At 36.9% G+C, this 26875-nt stretch overlaps 1 protein-coding gene across 1 annotated transcript in view; it reads left to right on the top strand.

Annotated features, from left to right (window-relative positions):
- Nucleotides 1-26875, top strand: part of MAEL (maelstrom homolog (Drosophila)) — a 50200-nt gene that overhangs the window by 6296 nt on the left and 17029 nt on the right. Inside the window, 3 exon segments of the mRNA NM_001097511.1 lie at nucleotides 4291-4415; nucleotides 5955-6009; nucleotides 6131-6272. Coding sequence (NP_001090980.1) covers nucleotides 4291-4415; nucleotides 5955-6009; nucleotides 6131-6272 — 322 coding nt within the window.

Raw genomic sequence — 26875 nt, 5'->3', positions numbered from 1 at the left:
CCAGCCTACACCACAGCCATAGCAATGTGGGATCCGAGCCATGTCTGCGACCTACACCACAGCTCATGGCAATGCCAGATCCTTAACCCACTGAGCAAGGCCAGGGATTGAACCTGCATCCTAATGGAGACTAGTCAGGTTCGTTACCTCTGAGTCACAGCAGGAATTCCAAGGTATATAGAATATTAATGAACAGCAGTTCAGCTGCCAGTCTGCTGAAGAAAGAGTACTTTGCCATTACTTATTGAAGGCTCCTATATTTCTCCTTAATTGTATCCTCCCTCCTAAAAGAGCCACTATTCTGAATTTTGTATTATTTGTTTTATGAATAGTTTTACTATAGATATGTATTTATATGGTACATTTAATTTTGCTATTTAGATTTTTATATGATACTGTATATATTTCTTTTTATTTTATTCTATTTTTATTTTTTAATCTATTTTTATTACTCAATTTATTACATTTATAGTTGTACAATGATCATCACAATCCAATTCTTTACCTGTAATTTTTTTTAACTCAGCAGTGTCTTTTCCCCATTTATCTATTGGATTGTCATCTTTAATGGTTTATAGGAGTTTATTATATATTTTTTTTATTTAATTGTGTGCAGATCCCTAATTTCGGTTTGTTCCTTGCAGTTTTTACTCTCATTATGATGGGGTTTTTTTTTTCTTGGTAGTTTTTTGTTTTTAGGGCCACACCTGCAGCACATGGAATTTCCTGGGCTAGGGGTTGAATCAGAGCTGCAGCTGCTGGCTTACACCACAGCCACAGCAATGTCAGAGCCAAGCTACATCTATGACCTACACCACAACTAATGGCAATGCTGGATCCTTAACCCTTTGAGTGAGGCCAGGGATCAAATCCACATCCTCATGGATACTAGTCAGGTTGGTTTCCACTGAGCCACAGCAGGAATTCTACATTATAGTGTATTTTAATGAACAGAAATTTTTACTTTTAGTTTAGTAACTATCTTTTCTCTCATTGTTTGGGGGAGTGTTATTGTCTTATTTAAGAATTCCCTTCTACCTGAAGGCCATGAAAATATCTTAATTTTCTTCTATAGTTTTTCACATCTAGGTTCTTATTCCACTTGGAATTGACTTGTGTATGATGTGCAGTAAAGATTCAATTTCATTTTTTTCCCATGTGGATAATCGGTTGTCTCAGCATCATTTATTGGATAATCAATTTGTTCCCAAATATGTAGTGTCACCTGTACTAAATCACGTTTATGTTTATGCATGAGTCTTTTTTTTTTTTTTTTTTTTGGTTACACCTGCATCATGCAGAATTTCACAGGCCAGGGATCAACCTGCACCACAGCAATGACAACACTGGATCCTTAACCCACTGAGCCACCAGAACACTCCACCTGAGCCTTATTTATATTTTCTGTTGATCTGTTTGTCTCCCATATCATATTGTTAAAACATTTTGACAAGATTGACTTTATTCTTTTGGAATATCTTAGCTATTCTTAACCCTTTACTCTTCCACATACAACTTAGTGTATCATGCTTCACAAAAGCCTTTCTGAACTTTAGAATCTCAGAATTTGGAATAACCTTTAAATCTTTAGGTCATTTGGCATAGAACTGACAGCTTCATGATATTGATTCTTTATGTGAACATGGGGTTACTCTTATTGCTTGAATCTGTAATGTTTTACAATAAAATCTTATTTTTTCCATAGTATTAATCTTATTATAGTTTACCATTTTTATAGCTATTATAAATATCTCTTAAAATTATATTTTCTAATTGTTTACTTTTGTGTTTGTGTGTGTGTGTGTTTTAATGGCTGTACCTGTGGCATATGGAAGTTCCCAAGCCAGAGACTGTACGTGAACTGCAGCTGTGACCTGTGGCACAACTGTGGCAACTTCAGATACTTTAACCCACTGGGCCAGGTCGGGGATTGAACCCATGTCTCCACAGTGACCAGAGCCACTGCAGTCAGGTTCTTACCCCACCGTGCCACAGTGGGAACTCCTTGTATTTTGGTTTTATCCCACCTTTGCTAAACCGAATTTTTAGCAAATTCCTTATATAATCATATCTGTGATTTTTCTTTTTAGTATGCATCTTTTATTTTAAAAATTTAAAACTTGTTTTGTCTTAGTATTCATTCTGGTTAGGCTCTCTAGTTAATGATGTTTCACCAGTGAGTACACTTTTTGCTCTAGTTTTCATTTTTTAGTATGTATTCTTTTATCAGGATAAAGAAGTTCCCTTCTGTTCCCAGTTTGGCAAGAGATGTCAGTTGTACATATTAATGAGTACTCTTTCTGTATATCACTTGATTTATGTCTTTTGTTTACATGGTGATTTATTATTGTTAAACCACCTTACATTCCAGCAAAAAATCCAACATGGTACTGTATAACTCTTAATTAAGTTGCCAGATTTGGTTTGTTAAAATTTTGTATTAGGATTTGTGCATTCATGTCGAAGACTGAGGTTAATCTTAATTTTGTTACCAAGGTTATTTGGCCATCCTAAAACAGGTTAGAGAATGTATTCTCAGTTTTTGAGTTTACATTTGGATCTTTTTTATGGTTCTGTTGAAGTTACCAGTATTTTTTATTTCTTTGAATATAATAAGCTTCATTATTTTAAAAATCTCATGTTTGATAACCCTATTACAGGGATCTTCTTTTTTGATGTATTTTTATAGTCTGTTGGTTGTCTTGCTGTTCCATAAAGTTTTTAGCTCTCAATATGTCTGGTTGTTTTTGAGTACTGAACAGTGGATATGAAAACTTGTTATTCCTCTCCATAGATTTGTGATTCTGGCAGAAAGCTGGAGTCACTAGCCATCTCAGGTTGCTTTAATCCCATTTCAGAGATTAAGATAATTTAAAATTGAGTTTAGACTTAAGAGAGTCAGTCTATTTCTAGTTGATGTTTTTTGTTTTTATTTCTAGTTGATCTTAAAAAAAAAGGAAGGTGGACAGATTACCAACAAAAAAATCAGTAATATTTATAATTGACTTCACAGCATAAATGGTGGAGGACAGAAGAAAATGAATATTTTTTAATTTATAAATTTACATATATATATATATATATATATATATATATACACACACAAGTAATACTATAGTAATATTTTTAATTCTTATTAGCTCTGGGACTGTTAAACTTCTCCGTTTCTCACCTTCTATATCTCCTCTTCTAAAATTGGTAAATGCCCAAATTACCAACAAACTGAAATGCTGGATTCAGTCTCTAGGATTTCTTCCTTTCTATGATTTTGGGCCCATAATTCTTCACTGCATTTTTGTGTCTGCAGTGCTTTAAAGCAGGTGCTTTGTATGTTCAGCTTTCCCCAGTCTGTCATTATCAGAAGTTAAACTCGCCTTGTATTCTTTTTTATAGCTTCCACTTTTATGCTGAAATTCATTATTTGATCCTGTCAAATATGTTTGATTATTTAAAATCTGTGTCCAATAACTTCATCTGGACACCCTTCTGATCTTTTTCTATCAACTTGGTTTTGGTTCTCTTGTTTCTTTGTGTGCCTGATTATTTGTATAGACTCTTTGAAAAGAATGATTTAAAGTTATTTGAGGCTTATAGTGATGTTCACTTCTTCTGGAGAAGGCTTGTGTTTACTTTTTCTAGACACCCTACATCTCACAAACCAGGCCCCAAGAAGCACACTTCTCAGCCATTAAACTTACCCTTCTGGAATTAGCAAATGACTCCAGGGGAAAAACTGTCTCAAAAGCTAGGCTCACCTCTCTGGAATTCTGTGTTCTCCTGCATCTTCATCTAATATTTCCTTGCTACTATAGGTGTTCTTGTTATCCTCAAGCATTTTAGATTTTTGTAAAGAGGTTGATCTGAACTACTTGGTTCATGTTTTACTGGAAGTAGAAATATTCATCATACAATCAATTAAAAGGTAGTCACCACTGTTAAGGTCCCCAGCCTTATTAATAAAAGATTCATGAAAGGCCACCTAGGAACAGTGAAAATAACTATATAGGCTCTTTCACTTAAACCTGAGTTTGAGTCTTGATTCCAGTGTTCACTAGTTATTCACTGCTGACCTTGGTAATTCTCAGTCATCTCTTCTCTAGTACTGTGTATATTATCTTCCTCATAAGAATATGGGATAAAATATATGAAGTACCTAACCATAACCAGGCTTGGTACAAGCGCTCGAGTACAAGTTACCCATTACTCCCTTCTTGGACTCCTATTTCTGTACCTACTCCATAATTATCGTAGTCAAAATTTGAACTCCTATTTTGTTTTTATTTCCTTCAGGTGATTCTAGTCACAAGATTCCTATTTCACATTTTGAATCTGGGCATGATCAAGCAACTGTGTTACAAAACCTTTATAGATTTATTCGTCCAAACTCAGGGAAGTGGCCACCTATTTACTGCAAGGTAATTTCAATGTAATAGTTTATTTTAAAGCATCCACTTAGAAACCAAAAGATCCATGAAAGATGCCCAAAGAAAGAACTTTGTGTATTAGGTGTGTGTGTTAAAACATGTTCATTCTTGGTTAACTGTTTTGAATGTAATTGGGTATAATGTCTTCTAAATTTCTCTGGTTTGGATGGGTTTTGAAGACTGCAAAAGCTGAATGTATTTCAGTTTTGGTAAATTTCATGTTATTCCTCTTTCTTTCTTTTTTTTTTTTTTTTTTTTTTTTTTTTGTCTTTTTGCTATTTGGGCTGCTCCCACGGCATATGGAGGTTCCCAGGCTAGGGGTCCAATCGGAGCTGTAGCCACTGGCCTACGCCAGAGCCACAGCAACGCCAGACCCGAGCCGCGTCTGCAACCTACACCACAGCTCACAGCAACGCCGGATCGTTAACCCACTGAGCAAGGGCAGGGACCGAACCCGCAACCTCATGGTTCCTAGTCGGATTCGTTAACCACTGCGCCACGATGGGAACTCCTATTCCTCTTTCTAAAATATCTTCACTATCTTTTTACCCTGAGGGATGGATTTCTAATCCTCACTCCTGTCCTTCTAGACAAGAGTATTATTTATTCAGAACTTTTTTTGTGGCAATCCTTTGATCTTTTTGTCTTTTTAGGGCCACAGGTGCGGCATATGGAAGTTCCCAGGCTGGGGCAAATAAGAGCTGCAGCTGCTGGCCTATACCACAGCTCATGGCAACACCAGATCCTTAACCCACTGAGCAAGTCCAGAGATGGAACCCCTGTCATGGACAGTAGTTGGGCTTGTTACTGCTGAGCCACGATGGGAACACCCCTTGATCTTTTTATAACCTTTATACTTTGTTTTGTCTATATTTCTTTTAGGCTAGGTATTGAAGAATTGGGTTTCGTTTTGTTTGTTTGTTTTTTGTCTTTTTGCCTTTTCTTGAGCTGCTCCCGGAGCATATGGAGGTTCCCAGGCTAGGGGTCGAATCGGAGCTGTAGCCACCGGCCTATGCCAGAGCCATAGCATCACCAGATCCGAGCCGCTTCTGCAACCTACACCACAGCTCTCGGCAACGCCGGATCTTTAACCCACTGAGCAAGGCCAGGAATTGAACCCACAACCTCATGGTTCCTAGTCGGATTCGTTAACCACTGCACCACCACGGGAACTCCAAGAATTGGGTTTTAACCTTACTATTTGTGTCACCATTAACGCAATTTCTTATTTATCTTTTTCTGAACATTGATTTCTTCATTTGCTTACCCTATGTCTCGCTTGCTGTTCATAAGATGTTAACTTTCCTTTGTGAATGTAGCTGGCTATTAATAGCAGTAGTCTTTTCTAGTATGTGTTGCTTTTTTTTTTTTTTGACAATGCTTATTTAGTTCATCACAAACTTCAGTCTTCTCCCTTCCCACCACTCTGCCCCTTCTACCACCCACCCCCTGCCAAGTTTGAAAAAACTGCATTAATTAAAGTAAATCAGGAGAGGAGAAAATACAAGTAAAATTTTTTCCTTTCTTCAGTCTGATGATAGAGCCAGAGTCAACTGGTGTTTGAAGTATATGGCAAAGTCATCAGGTAAGTTAAACTGGGTCTCTGTTCAAATGCATTTCGATATCTGTATTTGTTTCATTTTGATGTACATGTTCTGTGTACCTAAAGTTACTGATTATGTGTGCTTTCTGTTTACCAATGGAAGAAATCAGGCAAGATCTAGAACTTGTCACTGTAGAGGATCTTGTGGTAGGGATCTACCAGCAAAAATTTCTCAAGGAGCCCTCTAAGACCTGGGTTCGGAGCCTCCTAGATGTGGCCATGTGGGATTATTCCAGCAACACCAGGTATTTATAGTGATTTTGTGATGGTGATAATGACTTCTTAACTGAGAAAATATGGTAGGATTAGTTTTTGCCTTCTTAGCCAAAATTTTCCTATGAAATTTTGGAATCATTATATTTCATTGAGTACAATATTTTATTGATTGTAAGGCACATTGTTACTTTGTATATGGCTAAAAATAATAAACTACCAAATAAACTCACAGGGCTTTATCACTTAGAATTTCTGTACTGATGAAAGAATATATTTATTTATATAGATCTTTTATTATATACAATTCTTGTGTTACAGGATGTATAGAAGTGAAATAAATTGAAAGTATTTTATGTTGAAATAATTTCAGGTTTATAGAAAAGTTGTAAGACTAGTACAAGGAAGATATATATGCCATTTTCTCAGATTCTCTAATTGTTAATATTTTAACATTTTATTTGTAACTTTCTAAATATATATACGCTATTTCTTTTCCTAAACCACTCGAGAGTAAGTTATCATTATGCCTTTTCACCCCTGAATATCAGTGGGTTGTTCCTAAGAACAAGAACATGTATATTGCCATAATGCAGTTATATAAACAGGATATTGCTGGTGATACAATGCTGCTATCTAATCTAAAGCCCATATAAATATTTTGCTAGTTCCATTAATATCTTCTATAGCAAAAAAAAAAAGTCTAAGGTCCAACCCTGGATGACATGTTGCCCTTAGTTATTATGTCTCTTTAGGCTCCTTTAGTCTGGAATAGTTCCTCAGTCTTTTGACTTTCCTCATCTTGAGCTTTTTTGAAGCGTGTAGGCCAATGACTTTGTAAAATGTTTCTCAGTTTGAGTTTTACTCTATTTCCTCATTGTTAGATTGAGGTTATGTATTTTCTCCTCCCCCACCCCACACATACACTTTTTAGGGCCGCACCTTTGGCATTATGGAAATTCCCAGGCTAGGGGTTGAATCGGAGTTACAGCCTCTGGCCTACACCACAGCAATGCCAGATCCAAGCTGCATCTGCAACCTACACCACAGCTCATGGCAACACAGGACTCTTAACACACTGAGCAAGGCCAGGGATCAAATCCATAACCTCATGGTTACTAGTTGAATTTGTTACTGCTGAGCCACTACAGGAACTCCAAGGTTACGTATTCTTAATAGGAGTAACACACAAGTGATGTGTCTTTCTCAGTGTGTCAAATTTTAAGGTGTGTGATAGCAGTCTCGTTGCTGATAACTTTGATGGCTTGGTTAAGATAGTGTCTGTTAAACTTCTTTATTGAAGAGTTACTGTCTTTCACCTTATAAATAACTTTCTTTTGGGAGATTCTTTGAGATTTGGTAGATAATCTATTCCTCAGACTTTAATCTGCTAGTTTTACACTTGATCTTAGCCAAAAGGCTGAGAAGCGATAATCTGCTAGTTTTAGTATCCACTGATTTTTGCTTGAATCAGTTATTACTGAAATGGTGGTTTCCTAATCTGATTGTGGTTTGAATATTTATTTGGTTAGCATTTTACTGTAAGGAGCTTTTCCTTTTTGCTCACTTTTTCCCCATTTATTTATATGAGTACGAACTGACATATACCTTATTCAGTGGGCTATAATCTTTTATTATCAATTTATTTTTATGCTCAGATTATTTTTTATGGCCAGTGGAAGTCCTTTCAAAATAGTGGTTTCTTTATTGTTTGGGTTTTTTTTTTTTTTTTTTTTTTTACAGTGCTGCCTGAATGCTTTGAGTACGTCTTTCCTTTATTCATGTAGTTCAGATTCATTTTTTACTTTTCCTGCTTCAGTTTTGAATTAGCCCTTTATCCAAGAAGCCCTGATTCCTTTTAGCAGAGGAGAATATTTAGGAGATAGGATCTGGGTGCTCGGTCTGTTCATTCCTACTAGAGTGTTACTGATTCTAGTTCCCCTTACTGTGGAGAGTTAGATAAATGTATTACATACCCTCCATATACATTTTTATGTAGTTAGTGTCCCCTGCCTGCCCCTCTTCCTCCCTCCCTCTTTCCCTCTGTCTTTATCTCACCACGAGTTTATACTAAACTTACAATTCCTATTTATTTATGTGTGTATTTTTTTTTTCTTTTCTAGGGCCACACCCTCAGCATATGGAGGTTCCCAGGCTAGGGGGTCTAATCAGATCTGTAGCCACTGGCCTACGCCAGAGCCACAGCAACGCAGGATCCGAGCCGCGTCTGTGACCTACACTACAGCTCATGGCAACACTGGATCCTTAACCCACTGAGCGAGGCCAGGGATCAAACCAGAAACCTCATGGTTCCTAGTCAGATTCGTTAACCACTCAGTAATGACAATTCCAATTTAAAACTGTTAGAGTTCTCTAGTTTTCCATTTTTGTATTGCCCTTGTGAGTGGAAAATCCTGGTGCTCAAAATTTTTATTTGTTTAGTCCTAGAATGCATTAAAAGTTATTTTAGAATTAAGTGTTACCACCATTTAAAAAATGCATATTAATAGTTCGTATTTTTTTTTGCAGTTTTAGTCTGAAGATAGTCAAAACTGTATTCAAAGTTTTTGGAGTCAGTCCTTTTTTTTCTCCCTCAGTGTAGTTAAATTATTCATTTGAAAGTCTATTTGCTTGTTTTATTCCAATTTTGTTTTTTCTCATCTTTGTTGGTTTTATTATCTTCTGAATGTGTGATGCATTAACATAGTTCAAACAAAAAAGTATAGGCAGAAGTATCGCTCACTTCAGTTTAGCACCATTAAGTTCCTTAGATTGCATTACATTTATAAATTAACTTGGGAGGACTGAAATCTTTAATGTTGAAAACTATCCATAGACAAGAGACTAGTATTGAAAACATCCAAAGACAAGAGACATCTTTCTATTGTTTAAATCTGCTTTTGGGTCTTTCAAGTCTTGTCTTAAAATTTTTCTCACACAGGTTGTACATTCTGGGACTGGTGAACTTTTGTGGGCCAATTCCCTTGATAACTTTCTCTGTTTCTTCTATGAAAATTGATTTGATTAGGCTTTCTAACTTTAATAGGATCAATTTTGGTAATTTCCCTAGGAAACTATGCATTTTATATAGGATTCCAAATTTGTTTAAAATTAAGTCTGCAGGAGTTCCCATAGTGGCTCAGCAGTTAACGAATCCTACTAGTATCCATGAGATGCAGGTTTGATCCCTGGCCTTGCTCAGTGGGTTAAGGATCCGGCATTGCCAGGAGCTGTGGTATAGGTGGCAGAAGTGGCTCAGATCCTGCGTTGCTGTAACTGTGGTGTAGGCCAGCAGCTACAGCTCCAATTCTACCCCTAACCTAGCTTGGGAACCACCATATGCTGGAGGCCCAAAAAAAGACCGAAAAAAAAAAAAAATTAAGTCTGCAAACTAAGTCTCATGATTTTAGAAGTTCTTGTTTCAGTGGTTATCTCATCATTTCTTATATATTTGTGCTTCTCCTTTTTTACCCTAATCAAACTAGCCTAGAGCGTTTCTTACTTTTTTTTTCAAACAACAGGATTTCAATTTATTAAATCTGCTATTTTTTATTCTCTTCCTTATTCATTTCTGCTTTTATCTTCTTGGTACTTTGTGGTTCTTTTCCTAGTTTGGGGGGCTCAGAATTTAATAAATTTGGGTTTGCTTTTTTTTTTTTGTATTGTTTAGTGAATTTTAAACATAGCTTGCAGTGCATCCCATACATTGTTGGCATAGTATTTTGTCATTTTTTTAAAATTATGTCGTTTCAACTCAATTTTAATCCAGGAGTTAATATGAAGCTTTTAAATGTCCCGATGGAAAAAAAATGTCCTTTCTCGTTTTCGTTAGTAAATTATAATAGCATTGTGATCAAAGTGTTGTGTATAATATTTCTACCTTATGGAAGTTAATAGTGTTCTGCAGTTTTTTGCTAACAATGTATAATCAGTTTTGTGGGTGTGTGTGGAAAAATATGTATTATTTATCAGGATGCAGTGTTTTGACAAGTGTCCATAAGCTCTACATTATTATGTCGTTTAAATTGCCTTATCTCTTTGTTTTGTCCACTTGATTTAGCTTATATTGAGAGTGGTGTAAAGTCTCATTACTATTGTTTCTATGTCTTATTATGTCACCTGTAGTTGTAAGTTGGTTACTGTGTTATTTGATGCCTTTACAGAAAGTTTGCTCAGTCTTGACCTAGTAGATTAATCAAGGGCTCTTGGGAATAGTAGTAACTGTGTTCTGAGGTGTTTGAAACTTTTTCTGTTGGTTTACATTTTATTTCCTTGAATTTCTAGAAAATACAGCTGCATTGGTGTATTGCTTTGTGTTGCTTTTTAGAGATTTGGTCATTTCATTCTCTTGATCTTTTAAGTTATTTTGATCTTTTTGCCTGGAGACCTTAAGAATTTTTTTTTTTTTTATCTTTAAAGTCTAATAGCTTTTACCAGGATATTTCTCTAAGTGTATTATTGCAGGTCAGTTTTCCCAGGTCTTTGGCAGGCTCTCTTAGTATGCAAAATTAGGTCTTATTTCTAGCAGTTTTTCTTAGATTATAGTTTAATATTTTGTTCCATTAATTTTTCTTCTTAAAGGAGTCCAGTATATGTATGTTTGGTTTGGTCTTCTTTACCTATCTTTCATTATGGTCGCTTTTTCACACCCTTGTTACTTCTTTAATTTTTTTCTCATGGTAGTTTTCTGTTTTCTTCAGTTTTCCTTATTAACTTCTCATTTGAATCTGTTCTTCCTTAGGCAGGTTGTAATTTAGCTCTTTTCCTATATAATTTTTGTTTTCTGAGTTTTATCAACTCATTTCTTTTTTCTGTTCTTAGTTTTGAAAGTTTCTCATTCAGGGCATGTTTTCAAATCCTCTAGCTTTTCATTTGAGGACATTTAATTTATGTATACATTAACAATGTAGAGTGTTACAGTTTTCTTCATTTTTTGGGGGGCGGAGGTAGAGGGAGGAGTTATCAACTAAAGCATTTTGATTCTCATTTTCTGTGTTATTCTCACAGTGGCTTTCTGTTGATGAAGATGTGTTACATGTTGTTCTTTTGACTTTCTTGGACAGAGCTGGTGATTTGGGGTGGTTTGAGATTCATAGTTCAAGTGCACCCTCTTCTGTCAGTGTAGCAAAACTATGGTTTCTTGGAATGTTTTCAGGATGTTTGGGGGTGTGATTGTGGGTCTTTCCATTTTTTTTCCCTGCTTTGTCTAGGAGAGTCCTAAATTTCCTCTCCCCCTTTGCTTTTTTTTCCTCCCTCCACAAAATTTCTAAAGGACTCTTCTCCCTTCCTCTTACCCTCTGCTGCCCAGAAACATTGCCTTCTAGACTGCCTTCTGGAGTCTCACAGTAACTTTTAAGTCCCTTTCCTGTCTATAGTCAGTATTCTGATCTGCCAGGACTCTAGATGTTTATGAACTTTCTCATTGCGGAAAAGATGGTAATTTGATCTTGGGCTTCCCATTTCCCTTCCTCTCCCCTGTGTTTTCTGGACTCCATTCTCTGTATAAAATTATATAAAGGCTTGGGTATGAACTTGAGCAATGATTCCACTGGAAATTAAGGATTCTATTTTGCTTTTCTATAGGTAATTGAGTTTTGTGATGTTCTCTGTTATGCTGCAGGCATATATTTTGTATGTTCATTCTTTTTAGGCTCTAAAGTTTGTTGTCAGTGGTTAGAATATTTCAGCTACTGGCAAAAGTATTGCTAAAATTACACATTCAGTCATTCATTGTCCATGTTTTCATACATAGTTGTATCTGTGCCATACAGAGTATTAGTGATGCTGCATTTCTTAAAAGAGAACTGTACTATCATCTCTAGATTTTCTACCAAGCCACTGAAGGACAACTTTTCTGCAAGTTTTGATAATGGTTCATTCATCAGATGATAACCAACAGAAAGTTTTGGAGTTCCCATCATGGTGCAGCAGAAATGAATCCAACTAGGAACCATGAGGTTGTGGGTTCGATCCCTGGCCTTGATCAGTGGGAAGGATCTGATGTTGCTGTGAGCTGTGGTGTAGGTCGCAGATGAGGCTCAGATCTGATATTGCTGTGGCTGTGGTGTAGCCAGCAGCTGTAGCTCCGCTTAGACCCCTAGCCTGGGAACCTCCATATGCCACAGGTGCGGCCCTAAAAAGACAAAAGGCAAAAAAAAAAAGTTGCAGAGATAAAGCAATACTTTCTTAATGGTTTATTTACTAAAATACTGAAGGATTTCAATTGTTTGATTATCATCAAGAATAATAATCAAATATATTTGATTCAATTGGTAGAAACAGATTCACAGATACAGAAAGCAAAATAGTGGTTGCCAAAGGGAAAAGGGGGCAGGGACAAATTTAGGAGTATGAGATTAACAGATATATAAATATATAACAAATAACATATTAATACATCTATGCAACAAGTATATATAGGACAAAATTATACCCATTATCTAGTAATAACTTGTAATGGAGTATAATCAACAAAATACTAAATTACTCTGCTGTATATCTGAACCTAATATATTGTTATAAATCACCTATACTGCAATAAAAAATAAAACACTACATATCACTGCTTTAAAAATAATAAACTTGTGCAAAGATAATGGCAAATGTTTCTACTGACTAATAGGAATTGTAGAATACCTTTAAATTGTATGAGGCATGCATTCCAGCTTCAGTTAAAAGGTGAAAAAAAGCATGTTTTAGAACCGAAGAAACACAGTGTTGAGTCTCAGAGTATGTATAGGCTGCAACAAGAGTACTTTTGGTATAAGACATTTTTTGAGATTTGTGCCATGGGATTTTGTTAAAAAGAACCATTACATAATGCTTTAAACACTTTAATAATAAACTGATTTGTAAAGGGTAGATCCACCTTTTCCTGAGTATCATAGTGTGAGATACCGAAATATAGGATCTTAACAAGGGAGTTTTGGCAGTAGTGGACAATAGAAACTATTGTTAAATCTGTTAATGTAAGCAAATGGGACTCATTTCAAACACTGCACTTAAAATTCCACTTAAAGGACATTAAAATTTGTAATAAGCTTTGGATGAATGTTGTCTCTAGCTCCAGGAGAAATAAGTAGGTTTTGTATTGGTGAAATTGAGTACGGTTACGCAATGACTACCAGTTATTTTGAAAGCTAGAGTATTTATAACTTGTATAGATCTCCCATTCTCCTTATTGCTTCATGCCATAATTGTCCTGCTGACTGAAACAAGGCAACTTTAATTAATGAGTATTTATTGGGCATCTCCCCTTTCCCAAAAAGTATCCTAGGCACTTACTGAAGGTACACTGGTGACCAAGGTTAATGTGGTTCCCGCCTTCCTGAAGCTCACATTTAAATGGGAAAGAGAAACACACTGTAAAACTTTTTAGTGATTTTAACTTGTAATCAGTGCTAAGAAGGAAATCAGCTGGATACTGTAGTAGAGAAAAGTGTGGAGAAAGGTAGACTACTTTCTAGAATTGTCGAGACTGTTTTTGAGGGTGTAACATGAAAAGCTGAGCTCCGAAGCAAGAGAAGAGATGCATCCATATGAAAAATAAAAGGAACAGTTTCACTCACCGGAGAGTAACAAGCAAAAGGGAGAATGCACAAGATGAGATTGAAACAATAAGCAAGGACCATAAGCTCGAGCCTTGTTAGCTACAGCAAGGAATTTTATCAAGTTGAGAATTAACAGAATTTTCTAAAAGATAGGAGGTTTTAATGGATATATTAGAGGAAGGCAAGAAAGGAAGTATGTAGTCTTTAATTATTAGGTCATTTCTCTAGTCCAGGCAAGAAATGGCTTGGACAAGGGTGGTGACAGTAGAGTTAGAGCAGAAAAAGGAGAAGTGATGTTGGTAAAAAATTAGGAGACCTTGCTGATGGATTGGATACAGGAAGAGAGAATGAAGGGAAAAAACCTAAAGACAATGCGCAGGTTTCTAACTTGGATCTCAGAGTGGATGGGGAAGAGAGACCAAGTTTAGAATGTTTTGAGGCCCTAGTGAGGCAAGATCTAGAAATAACAAGCAGGCAGCTGGTCTTCCTGGCCTAGAACTCAGTGGAGAGGTTTGGATAATGTCAGCATTCATTTCCCTGTGTGCCAGGCACTGTTCTGGGTGCTGAAAATACAGTGAAGGAGAGTCAAATCCTCTGCCTAAATGGTTCTTGTAGCATATGGATGAGATCACTTAGGCAGATCTTAGAGGATGCAGAGAGAAGACTCAACAGAGAGCCCTCAGAAACTCTGACATTTTCAGACTAGGCAGAGACTGATTTTTTTATTTTATTTTTTATTTTTATTTTTATTTTTTTGTCTTTTTAGTGCCGCAGTCATGGCATATGGAGGTCCCCAGGCCAGGGGTCGAATTGGAGCTATAGCCTCTGGCCTGCACCACAGCATAGCAATGCCAGGTCTGAGCTTCATCTGCCACCGTAGCTCACGGCATTGCCAGATCTTTAACCCACTAAGCGAGGCCAGGGATTGACCTGCATCCTCATGGATCCTAGTCATATTCACTTCCACTGAGCCACAACAGGAACTCCCAAGATTCTCAATACCTCTCAGTCTACAGTTGCCATCATGCTATTTAAAGTACCATAGTGAGTCATCAGTGTTAAGTAGGAGAGATGAAAAGAAAAACTAGGATCATAGATGCAGTAATTTTACAAATCTGGTTGGGGTACTGGTTGGTGGGGCAGAAATGTTAGCTTGCATTTGTTTCTTGGATTATCTCATTCTTTTGAGTTGTGAATTATGGTCTTCCTATCTTGATTTCATTCATTGTTGTTGTTTTCATGTTGCAGGCTTTCCTTGGTTGTTTGATAGTCCTTGGTTAAATCACATGTTAAAATGAGGCTGCAAAGATGAGTAAGAGCTCTGTGTTGTCCAATGAGGAGTATCAGCAGATTAGGCCTTGCTATAGGGAAAGCAAACAAGGGAGCTAGATGTTAAGGTGGAGGCAGAATCACAAATTCCAGAATATTGAGAGTTTTGCCTTAGGGAATCAGTATTCATTCTTGCTGCCTAGTTCTCTAAGAACAGATCACTTCTTTGCATGGGGTCGGGAAAGTTGACAATTCTTTGGACAGATGTCCAGTAAACCTCTGCTCTCTGGCCAGGGACCTGTCCATGAGTTCAGAGCCTCTCCAGAGTTCAGTAGGTAGATTAACTTCTGTGTAGCCTGTTCTGTGAGTACCGAAGGCAGCATTTTCCTTTACCTAGCTCCATCACTTATTCATTCATTTACTTTCTGTATTGAACAGATTTTTAAAACTCTCTTCCATGGAAGTTTCTTCCTGTTTTCTCCTTTGTTGTGGATATCGACTATTTTGATTCTTTGACTCTCATTTTGGTAGGGCCATGGGAACAAGAGAAGATAAATATATGCATCTTGAACCAGAAGCCCCACAATAGTACTTCTAAGAAAGGCAGTTTTATATTTTGACTTTTTTGACATCACAGTTGTTTCTCGGCCTTTTGGCTAAAGTCAAGTGTATGTTTTGACATAATTTAATTTTTGAAATTTTTTATTTTATATTGGAATATATTTGATTTACAGTGTTTATTTCAGGTGTTCAGAAAAGTGATCCAGTTATATGTATACCATATATTTACTTCCTAAAGAGTCTTTTCTGCTGTAGGTTATTGCAGAATATTGGATAGAGTTCCCTGTGCTTTATATATAGGTCCTTATATAGTAGTGTATATATGTTAATCCCAAATTTATTTCTCCCCCTACATTTCCCCTTTAGTAACCAGAATTTTGCTTTCTATGCCTAGGAGTCTGTTTCTGTTTTGTAAATAATAAGTTCATTTGTACCATTTTTTTTTTTAGATTGCACATATAAATGATATCATGTATTTGTTTTTCTGATTTTCTCACTTAGTATGATAATCTCTAAGTCCATCCATGCTGGCTGTAAATAACATTATTTCATTCTTTTTTATGGCTAACATACCATTATACATATATGTACCACATCTTCTTTATCCATTCATCTGTCAGTGGACATTTAGGTTGCTTCCATGTTTTGACTATTGTGAATAGTGCTGCAGTGAACACCGGGGTGCATGTATACCTCTGAATTACACTCTTCTCTAGATACATGCCCAGGAGTGGGCTTGCTGCATCATATGGTAGCTCCATTTTTAGTCTTTTAAGGGACATCCATGCTGTTCTCCATAGTGGCTGTACCAATTTATGTGCCTACCAGCAGTATAGGAGGGTTCTCTTTTATCCATACCCACTCCAGAATTTGTTTGGAGACCCTTTGATAACCACCATTCAGACTGGTGTGAGATGATACCTCAGTATAATTTTGATTTGCATTTATCTAATACTTACCGATTAGATCATCTTTTCATGTGCTTTTTGGCCGTCTTTGGAGAAATGTCTGTTTAGATCTTCTGCTCAGTTTTTGATTGGGTTGTTTGTTTTTTGATATCAAGTTGCAGGAAATGTTGTTTTGGAGATTAATCCCTCATCAGTTGCTTCATTTGCATATATTTTCTCCCATTCTTTTGATTGTCTTTTTGTTTATGGTTTCCTTTGCTGTGCAGAAGGTTTTAAGTTTAATTAGGTCCTATTTGTTTTGATTATCATTACTCTAGGAGGTAGATCTAAAAAGATATGGCTATGATTTATATAAAAGACTATTCTGCCTGTATTTTCCTCTTAAGAATTTTATAGTATCTGGTCTTTTAGGTCTTTGATCCATTTTGAGTTTATTTTTGTGTATGGTGTTAGAGAATATTCTAATTTCATTCTTTTATGTGTAGCTGTCCAGTTTTCCCAGCACCACTTTTTGAAGACTTTTTCATTGTATATTCTTGCCTCCTTTGTTGTAGATTAATTGACTAGAGATGTGTGGCTTTATTTGTGAGACTTTATCCTTTTCACTTGATTTATAAGTCTGTCTTTGTGCTAGTACCATACTGTTTTGGTTACTATAGCCTTATAGTTATTGTTTGAAGTCAGGGAACTTGATTCCTCCAGCTCCATTTTTCTTTCTAGAGATGGCTTTGGCCACTACTCAGCCATTAAAAAAAAAAAAAAGACAAAATAATGCCATTTGCAGCAACATGGATGGAAATAGAGACTCTTATACTAAAGTGAAGTAAGTCAGAAAGAGAAAGACAAGTACTGTATGTTTCATTTATATCTGGGATCTAATATACTGCACAAATAAACCCTTCCACAGAAAGGAAACTCATGGACTTGGAAAACAGACTTGTGGTTGCTAAGGGGAAGGGGGAGAGAGTGGGATGGACTGGGAATTTGGGGTTAATAGATGCAGACTATTGCCTTTGCAATGGATAAGCAATGAGATCCTGCTGTATAGCACTGGAACCTATATCTAGTCACATGATGGAGGATAAGGTGAGAAAAAGAATGTATATATGTGTGTTTGACTGGGTCACTTTGCTGTGCAGTAGAAATTGACAGAACACTGTAAACCAACTCTAATGGAAAAAATAAAAATCTTTATAAAAAAGACTGCTTTGGCTATTTGGAGTCCTTTGTGTTTGCATACAAATTTTAAGATTTTTTTTGTTCTATATATGCAAAAAAATGCCATTGGTAATTTGATAGAGATTGAATTGAATCTGTAAATTGCCTTGAGTATTGATTCAATCCGAGGACATGGTATATCTTTTCATCTGTTTTTGTCATCTTCAATTTCTTCCGTCAATGTCATATTGTGTTCAGAGTACAGGTCTTTTGCTTCCTAAGGTAGGTTTATTCTTAGGTATTTTATCCTTTTTGAAAGCAGTGGTAAATGGGATTGTTGCCTTAATTTCTCTCTGATCTTTCATTGTTAGTGTATAGAAATATAGCAGATTTCTGTGTATTAATTTTGTATCCTGTAACTACCAAATTCATTGGTGAGCTCTGATAGTTTTGTGGTAATGTCTTCTACATACATTTTCTATGTATAATATCATGCCATCTGCAAACAGTGATAGTTTTACTTCTTTTCCAATTTGTACTCTTTTTATTTCTTTTATGATGGCCATAGCCAGGGCTTCCAAAACTATGTTGAATAAAACTGATAAGAGTGGATATCCTTGTCTTGTTCCTGATCTTGTAGGAAACGTTTTCAGTTTTTCGCCATTGAGAATGATGTTAGCTGTGGGTTTGTCATATATGGCCTTTGTTATGTTGAGGTGGGTTCCCTGAATGCCCACTTTCTGGAGAGAATTTTTATCATGAATTTTGTCAAAAGTTTTTTCTACATCTGTTGAGATGATCATATGGTTTTTATTCACTTTGTTAATGTGTTGTATCACACCAAGTGATCAGCAGATATTGAAAAATCCTTGCAGCCTGGGATAAATCCCACTTGATCATGGTGAATCATCCTTTTAATGTTTTGTTGGATTCGTTTTGTTGAGAATTTTTACATCTATGTTCATTGGTGATATTAGTCTGTAATTTTTTTTGTGTATCCTTTTCTGGTTTTGGTATCAGGGTGATGGTGGCCTCATAAAATGAGTTTGGGAGTGTTCCTTCTTCTGCAATTTTTTGGAAGTTTTTTGGAAGAATAAGTGTTAACTCTTCTCTGAATATTTATTAGAATTTACCTGTGAAGCCATCTGGTCTGGACTTTTGTTTTCTGGGAGTTTTAAAATCATAGTCTCAATTTCAGTATTTGTGACTGGTCTGTTCATGTTTTCTACTTCTCTCTGGTTTAGTCTTGGGAAATTGTATCTTTTTAAGAATTTGTTCATTTTTTTCTCAGTTTTCTAGGTTCTCTATGCCTATATATTGCCCAAATATGTCTAATATGTGGCCATATAGTTGCTTGTAATATCTCTTGTGATTCTTTGTATTTCTGTAATGTCGGTTGTAACGTCTCCTTTTTCATCTCTAATTTTATGATTTGAGCCTTCTCTCATTTTCTTGATGAGTCTGTCTAAAAGTTTATCAGTTTTATTTATTTTTTTCAAAGAACCACCTTTTAGTTTCTTCTTTTTTTATAATTTTTCTATTTCACTTATTTCTGCTCTGATCTTTATGATTTCTTTCCTTCTAACTTTGGGTTTTGTTCTTCTTTCTCTAGTTACTTTAGGCATAAGCTTAGGTTGTTTGAGATTTTTCTTGTTTCCTGAGGTAAAATTGTATTGCTGTAAACTTTCCTCTTAGATCTTCTTTTGCTGTTTTTGGGTCATTGTGTTTTTGTTTTCGTTTTTCTCTTATGAATTTTTTAATTTCCTCTTTGATTTCTCTAGTAATCCATTGGTTGTTAAGTAACATAATTGTTTAGCTTCCAGGTGTTTGTGTTGTTTTGCAGGTTTTTTTTCCTTATAGTTGATTTCTAATCTCATAGCATGATGATGGGAAAAGATGCTTGATATGATTTCAAATCATATATATTTTTTTTTACTTAGGTTTGCTTTGTGGCCCAGCATTTGATCTGTCCTGGAGATTATTTCCTGTGCACTTGAAAAGAATGTGTATTCTGTTGCTTCTAGATGGAATACTCTATAAATATCAATCAATTCCATGTGGTGTAAAGTGTCACTTAAGGCCTCTGTTTCCTTATTGATGTTCTCTGTGGATGATCTTTCCAGTGATGTAAGCAGGGTGTTAATGTCCCACACTATTGTTGTTACTGTCAATTTGTCTTTTTATGACTCTTAGCATATCCCTTATATACTGAGGTGTTCCTATATTGGGTGCAATTTATATATACATATACATATATATAAAATATATGTTATATTATCTCTTGGATAGATACTTTGATTAGTATGTATTTTCCTTCTTTGTCTTTTATAACTATGTTTTATTTTGTCTAATATGAGTACTGCTACTCCAACTTTCTTTTTTCTTTTTTGTCTTTTTAGGGCTGCACCCACAGCATACAGAGATTCCCAGGCAGGGATCGAATCAGAGTTACATCTGCCAGCCTACACCACAGCCAGAGCCACATGGGATCTGAGCCATGTCTGTGACCTACACCACAGCTCATGGCAATGCCGGATCCCTAACCCACTGAGCAGGGTCAGGGACCAAATCCACATCCTCATGGATACTAGTTGGGTTCATTAACCATTGAGGTCCCCAAGTTCCCCGTGATGGGAACTCCCCAACCTTCTTTTGATTTTTCCCTTGCATGGAATACCTTTTCTATCCCCTTTTGTTCAATCTGTATGTGTCCCTAGATCTGAAGTCTCTCATATAAAGCATATATACAGATCTTGTTTTTGTATCCATTCAACTAGTCTATGTCTTTTGGTTCAAACATTTAATCTATATTTAAAGTATGTATCGATATGTATGTTCTTACTGCCATTTTGTTCTTTTGTTCTGGATTTTTAAAGGTCTTTTTTTTCTCCCCTTCCTCTTTTGTTCACTCGTGACTTGATGATTATCTTTAAGTTGTATTTGGATTTCTTTTTCTTTTTTTGTGTGTATCTATTGTAGGTTTTTGGTTTGCGGTTATCATGAGGTTTTTGATAATAACAGCCTGTATACATACAAAGAGATTTTTTTTAAGTTGCTGCTTTCTTAATTTCAAGCGCATTTCTAATGTTCTCCATTTGTACTCTCCTCTTCTTACAGTTGCTGGTTTTGATACATATTTGTGTGTTGAGGAGTCCTACCTTTACTGTATACTTGCCTTTACTGATGAGCTTTTCTGTTTGCAGTGTTACAGTGGAACAGCAATGCCTCAGTTCTTTCCCCCAAAAGAAAGAATTCAGCCGAGAGAGACATAAAGGAGTTTTAAGCAAAGCAAGCTAAAATATGCTCCTAAAGGGAAGAGTGTGGTCTGTCTGGAAAACCAGAAACACCCCCGTAGTGGGGGAGGTTTGGTTTCTTAAGAGTAGTATAAAGTCCCTCCCTGTGTCCTACATGATTTGATTGACAAGGTCTTTGACAGCTTTGGGTTATATACCTTTTCTCCTTGTATGCAGGCGCTTGTGCATAGCACTCAAGTGAAACCCATGGGGGTGGGAGACCACAATGCTAATTTATTATAAATACGGCATAATGAACCCAGCTTGTTTTGGGTCACCTCTTGGTCTTGGTGCCCCTGCACCAACTTGCACTGGCAGTTTGAAAAGGGCAGCTGTGTTTTTGACCTTCTACTTGGGCCTTATAAGGCTGTAACTTAGTAGTCCTTAACCACAAAATGGAGGATATCTGGATGTGTTATGGTCAGTGTCTAGGTAGTGGAGAGAAAGATGACACTGTCTAGGATGGGGGTAGGACCCATTTATGTCTGCCTAGCTACCTAGCGTTTCTTCCCTCAAAAGCTGAGACCCTAAAATCTTTGGAAAGAAGGGCATTGTCTGGCTGCATCCTGCTGAAAAGTGATGTAGAGTGGTTTAGAGTCCCTATTCTTGCTAGCTGTCACATTTCTGTCTACATGTCCTGGAGGATTGATTCAGAGGTCCCATGTAGAATGATGTCTCTTGGCTGTAGATGGGCTAATACCCATGGCTGAGAACCATCTCAAGTTTTATCATCTGAGAGTAAAAGGAGATGAATTTAAATAGGAGGTTTGGTAGCAAAGCCTGAACAGGACAAAAGATAAGATGAAAACAAGGGGCCCCAGAAAAGGAAGGAGCCAGAGCATCCAAGATCATGTTTTTTCCAAGTGAACTACCCTTGAAAGTTTCTATCCACAAGGCTGGAGGCCTGTTGGATACGGTTTTCAATGTGTCTTTTGAACGTCTCTCAATTGATTGTATCAAGAACTTGGGATTAGCTATGAACCAAGAAGTGAAAAAGAAGCTCTAAGTGTCATTTTATGGTCGGTTCAGGGAAACAACAGAGAAGTAAAATTATAAAGATGAGAAGTTATATGAGCATACGATTACCCAACAGGAGCCCACCTATATTGTGGTAAAAGGGAACTAGGAGGCATTACTTATCCGGTGTCTTTTGAAAGAGGAGTTTTAGGTGTTCCAAAGGTTTGCAAGTATAGTTGTTTAGAGGATCCTTGGAGGGCTTCTCCTCAGAAGTTGCAGCCCATGCATGGCTTGACCCTTATGTGATGGATCCATCTGGCAATGCCAGGCACCTTGATAGCTATAGGAATAGGGAGAAAAACTGTGAAAAGGCCCTTGGATGTAGAAGTCAGCTGGGACCTTGGAGATCTATCCTTCCAGGTTTTTGTAAGGACTTGACTCTATACCGTGGTCAGTAGGCTTTGGCAGTATGTTATTCCCAAAGGCTCGGAGTGCCCATTGTACTTGTCCTAAAGTTATTACATGTTGGGCCAGCCCTAAGATCTTGGGATTCATTATGAGGTTTGTGTATAGAAAGTGTCTCCTCAGCTGCATGCAAAGCAACGAAACTAGAACACACCCTCACACAATGCACAAAAATAAACTCAAAATGGCTGAAAGACTTAAATATACGACAGGACACCATCAAACTCCTAGAAGAAAACATAGGCAAAACACTCTCTGACATCAACCTCATGAATATTTTCTCAGGTCAGTCTCCCAAAGCAATAGAAATAAGAGCAAAAATAAACCCATGGGACCTCATCAAACTGAAAAGCTTTTGCACAGCAAAGGAAACCAAAAAGAAAACAAAAAGACAACTTACAGAATGGGAGAAAATAGTTTCAAATGATGCAACCGACAAGGGCTTAATCTCTAGAATATATAAGCAACTTATACAACTCAACAGCAAAAAAACCAATCAATCAATGGAAAAATGGGCAAAAGACCTGAATAGACATTTCTCCAAAGAAGTTATACAGATGGCCAACAAACACATGAAAAAATGCTCAACATCGCTGGTTATAAGAGAAATGCAAATCAAAACTACCATGAGATATCACCTCACACCAGTCAGAATGGCCATCATTAATAAATCCACAAATAACAAGTGCTGGAGGGGCTGTGGAGAAAAGGGAACCCTCTTGCACTGTTGGTGGGAATGTAAACTGGTACAGCCACTATGGAGAACAGTTTGGAGATACCTTAGAAATCTATACATAGAACTTCCATATGACCCCGCAGTCCCACTCTTGGGCATCTATCCGGACAAAACTCTACTTAAAAGAGACACATGCACCCGCATGTTCATTGAAGCACTATTCACAATAGCCAGGACATGGAAACAACCCAAATGTCCATCAACAGATGATTGGATTCGGAAGAAGTGGTATATATACACAATGGAATACTACTCAGCCATAAAAAAGAATGACATAATGCCATTTGCAGCAACATGGATGGAACTAGAGAATCTCATCTTGAGTGAAATGAGCCAGAAAGAGAAAGACAAATGCCATATGATATCGCTTATAACTGGAATCTAATATCCAGCACAAATGAACATCTCCTCAGAAAAGAAAATCATGGACTTGGAGAAGAGACTTGTGGTTGCCTGATGGGAGGGGGAGGGAGTGGGAGGGATCGGGAGCTTGGGCTTATCAGACACAACCTAGAATAGATTTACAAGGAGATCCTGCTGAATAGCATTGAGAACTATGTCTAGATACTCATGTTGCAACAGAAGAAAGGGTGGGGGAAAAACTGTAATTGCAATGTATACATGTAAGGATAACCTGACCCCCTTGCTAAAATAAAAAAAAAAAAAAAAAAAAAAAAGAAAGTGTCTCCTGTACAGGAGTTCAAAGATGCTGAGTTTTAACTCAGCCTTTAGGGCTGTCTGCATCTTGAGAAAGGCAATTGGAAGGAGCTCTACCAAGTTTAGGAAGTTTCTTGGCAGAGTTTGCTTAGACTATGTTTGAGAATTTTATTGACTTGTTCCGCTTTCCCTGAGGATTGGAACCTCCAGGATATATGGAGAAAATATTCAGTCTCCAGACCGTTGGATGCATGTTGAGTTATTTGTGAAACAAAAGAAGGTCCATTGTCACTCCGTATGACCAGGGAAGCCCAGATCTGGGAATGACTTCTTTAAGAAGAGTCTTAGCCACTTCTTGAGCCTTTTCAGTTTAGGTGGAAAAAACTTCAGTTCAGATCATAAAGGTATCTAAATAAATTAAGAGATATTTAAAACCCTGGCAGGGAAGAATTGAGTGACGTCAGTTGGCCAGACTTCCCCCAGGTGGGACCCCTGACTGCTAATAGGGTGGGGGGTGGGGGTTGACCATTGGAGGTGTTGTAGGCCCATAGAGGATCTGCCTGACAAACCTTCTCTATCGTCTTACTCTTTTCCAGTAAATGGCTGCCTGCAAAGTTGGTGAAGGCTGTCCTTCCCAAAGTGACAGGTGTCATGTAAAGCTTTTAAAACCTTTCTTTGTATAGACTGGGGAAGGTGTAAGATACCATCCCTGTGGGTTAAGACTGTAGCCTTTCTTGTTAGTCCAGCCTTCCTCCTACTGGATATAATGAGGCTTATGGGAAAGAGTAGGTGGGGGAAGGGATGAAGACTCCCAAAAAAGTGTCTTTGGATTAGACAGCCTACTGAGCCTTTTGGTCAGCTCTATGGTTTCCTTTAGCCGCATTGTTCTGTATTCTCTGATGTCCTCTATTGTGAACCACTGCAGTTTCCTTTGGTAGGTGAACTGCCTCCAGCAATGACAGAATTTGAGGTACATACTTAATAGCAGGGTTTTTTTAGCTGTTAAATAGCCCCATTCCTTCCAGTGGCAGCGTTGGTATGTAGCACTAGGAATGCATACTTAGTGTCTGTGTATATAGTGGCCCTCTTGTTTTTAGCTAATTCCAATGCTCTGGTTAAAGCAGTGAGTTCTGTCAGTTGGGTAAAGGTGTGAGGAGGAAGAGCCATTGTCTCTAAGACTGTTGCATATGCAGCATATTTTATTCGCTTTTGCATATAACTACCGCCATCTGAAAAGCAGACTACCTCTGGGTTATTTAGTAGCTAATCCTGGAGGTCATTTATCCTGACAGAAGTCAGGTTAACAGTTTCAGTGCATGAATGGATCAGTTTATCTTTCCATATGACTGGCAAGAGCATAGTTGGGTTTAAGGTAGGACACTGAGACATTAGGATTTTTCTAACACAACACCTAGTATCTCAGTAGTCTACTGTCTATAAGCCAGTGGGTCCTTTGAGTTCTAATAGACTGGTGAGAAGTGTAAACTTCTAGTGTCCCATGGTGAGCTTAGAAGCTTCTTCCATCTGGTGGAGGAATACCAGTCAGACATGACAAACAAGCATAGAGATATACTGATGGAGAATCATTTTATAGGCTATACATTGTAAAACTTATACCCAGTTATCACACAAACCTTGTACATGTGCTTTAAGAAACAAAGTCAGCAATGATGCCATCATGAGTAATTATACTTTGTTACAACTTAACTAGGTGATTTTTCCATCCTGAATATTGAGGCCAAAAGTATGGTTAGAAGAAAAACAATAGCTTTCCATTAGAATTCTTTTAACTTTTTTATCAGTATTTTTCTTAGATGTCTCAGATTGCCTCTGGAAAATTCAAAGCTAGATAGAGAAAGAAACTTAGAGTCTGTTATCAAAATCACCTCAATATTATAGGAAAATTTTGTTCTCTTAGAACCAAATTCCATTCTTGTACTACCTTACTGTAATAAAATTCACTTACCTAATTAAATTCAATCTAATCTTAACAACATACAAAATTCTTTTTTCATAAGTTCCTTTTTTACAAACCATCTATCACTTTCTGTTTCCATATTAATTTGTCCTATTTTTTTTCCATCCAGAAACAACCAGCTGTAGGACAAAATTATATTTTCCCTCAGCAAAAATATCTCTTTTTATCTTCTCTCACCAACAATATGTATCCTACTTGCTTTACACACTGAAAATGTTTCCCTTTGTTCCCATGTGTTGAATGTTTACATATTACAACTTTTAACCCTTAATCATCTTAACAAAACCAAGAAACAAGTAATTGAATTGCTTTGCCATCCTTTTGTTGATTGGCAAACTAAGAACATATTTCATAACCTCTAAAAACATTTTTCTCATAGTACAGTTTTTCTTTAATGTGGTGCAAGATGCATGTTTATTATACCCAAACCTTTTTTTTCTTTTCTTTTTTTTTTTTTTTTCCTTGGCTTGAAGTTCTAGTTAATCCAAGGTTGAAGTCTCAGGCAAAGTGGACTGTGTTTGTATTTCAAGGACACAATAAGAGTTAACTTGAAGCTTTCTCCTAAGTGTATTTTTATTCTCTCAGGATCAGAATTCCAAAAATTAAAAAAAAAATGTATTAAGCTAGCTTTCTCTAACTGCATATGCAAAAAGAACTCATTTTAGAATTTCAGGAGAGTGTCATCTTAACCAGTTTTCTCTAGAGTTTAAAGAGTACTTTTGGTCACACAGTATCATAAAAAATTATCTTTTTCTAGTGAGTTCCCATTTTGGTTCAGTGGTAACAAACCCAGCTGGTATCCATGAAGATGCAGGTTCAATTCCTGGCCCCACTCAGTGGGTTAAGGGTCCAGCGTTGCCATGAGCTGTGGTGTAGGTTGCAGACAAAGCTGGGATCTGGCATTGCTGTGGCTGTGGTGTAGGCCAGCAGCTACAGCTCCAATTTGACCCCAAACATGGGGATTTCTATATGCCATGGGTGTGGCCCTACTAGAAAGACAAAAAAAGAAAATTATCTTTAGTCATAGGGTTTTTTAAAAAGTTGTTTTTTTTTTTTTTGGTCTTTTTGCCTTTTCTAGGGCTGCTTCCCGCAGCATATGGAGG

This window comes from Sus scrofa, chromosome 4, assembly GCF_000003025.6.
Source record: "Sus scrofa isolate TJ Tabasco breed Duroc chromosome 4, Sscrofa11.1, whole genome shotgun sequence".
Taxonomy (NCBI): domain Eukaryota; kingdom Metazoa; phylum Chordata; class Mammalia; order Artiodactyla; family Suidae; genus Sus; species Sus scrofa.
The sequence above is the reverse complement of the archived record's forward strand: the minus strand, read 5'-3'. Positions and strand labels throughout refer to the sequence as shown.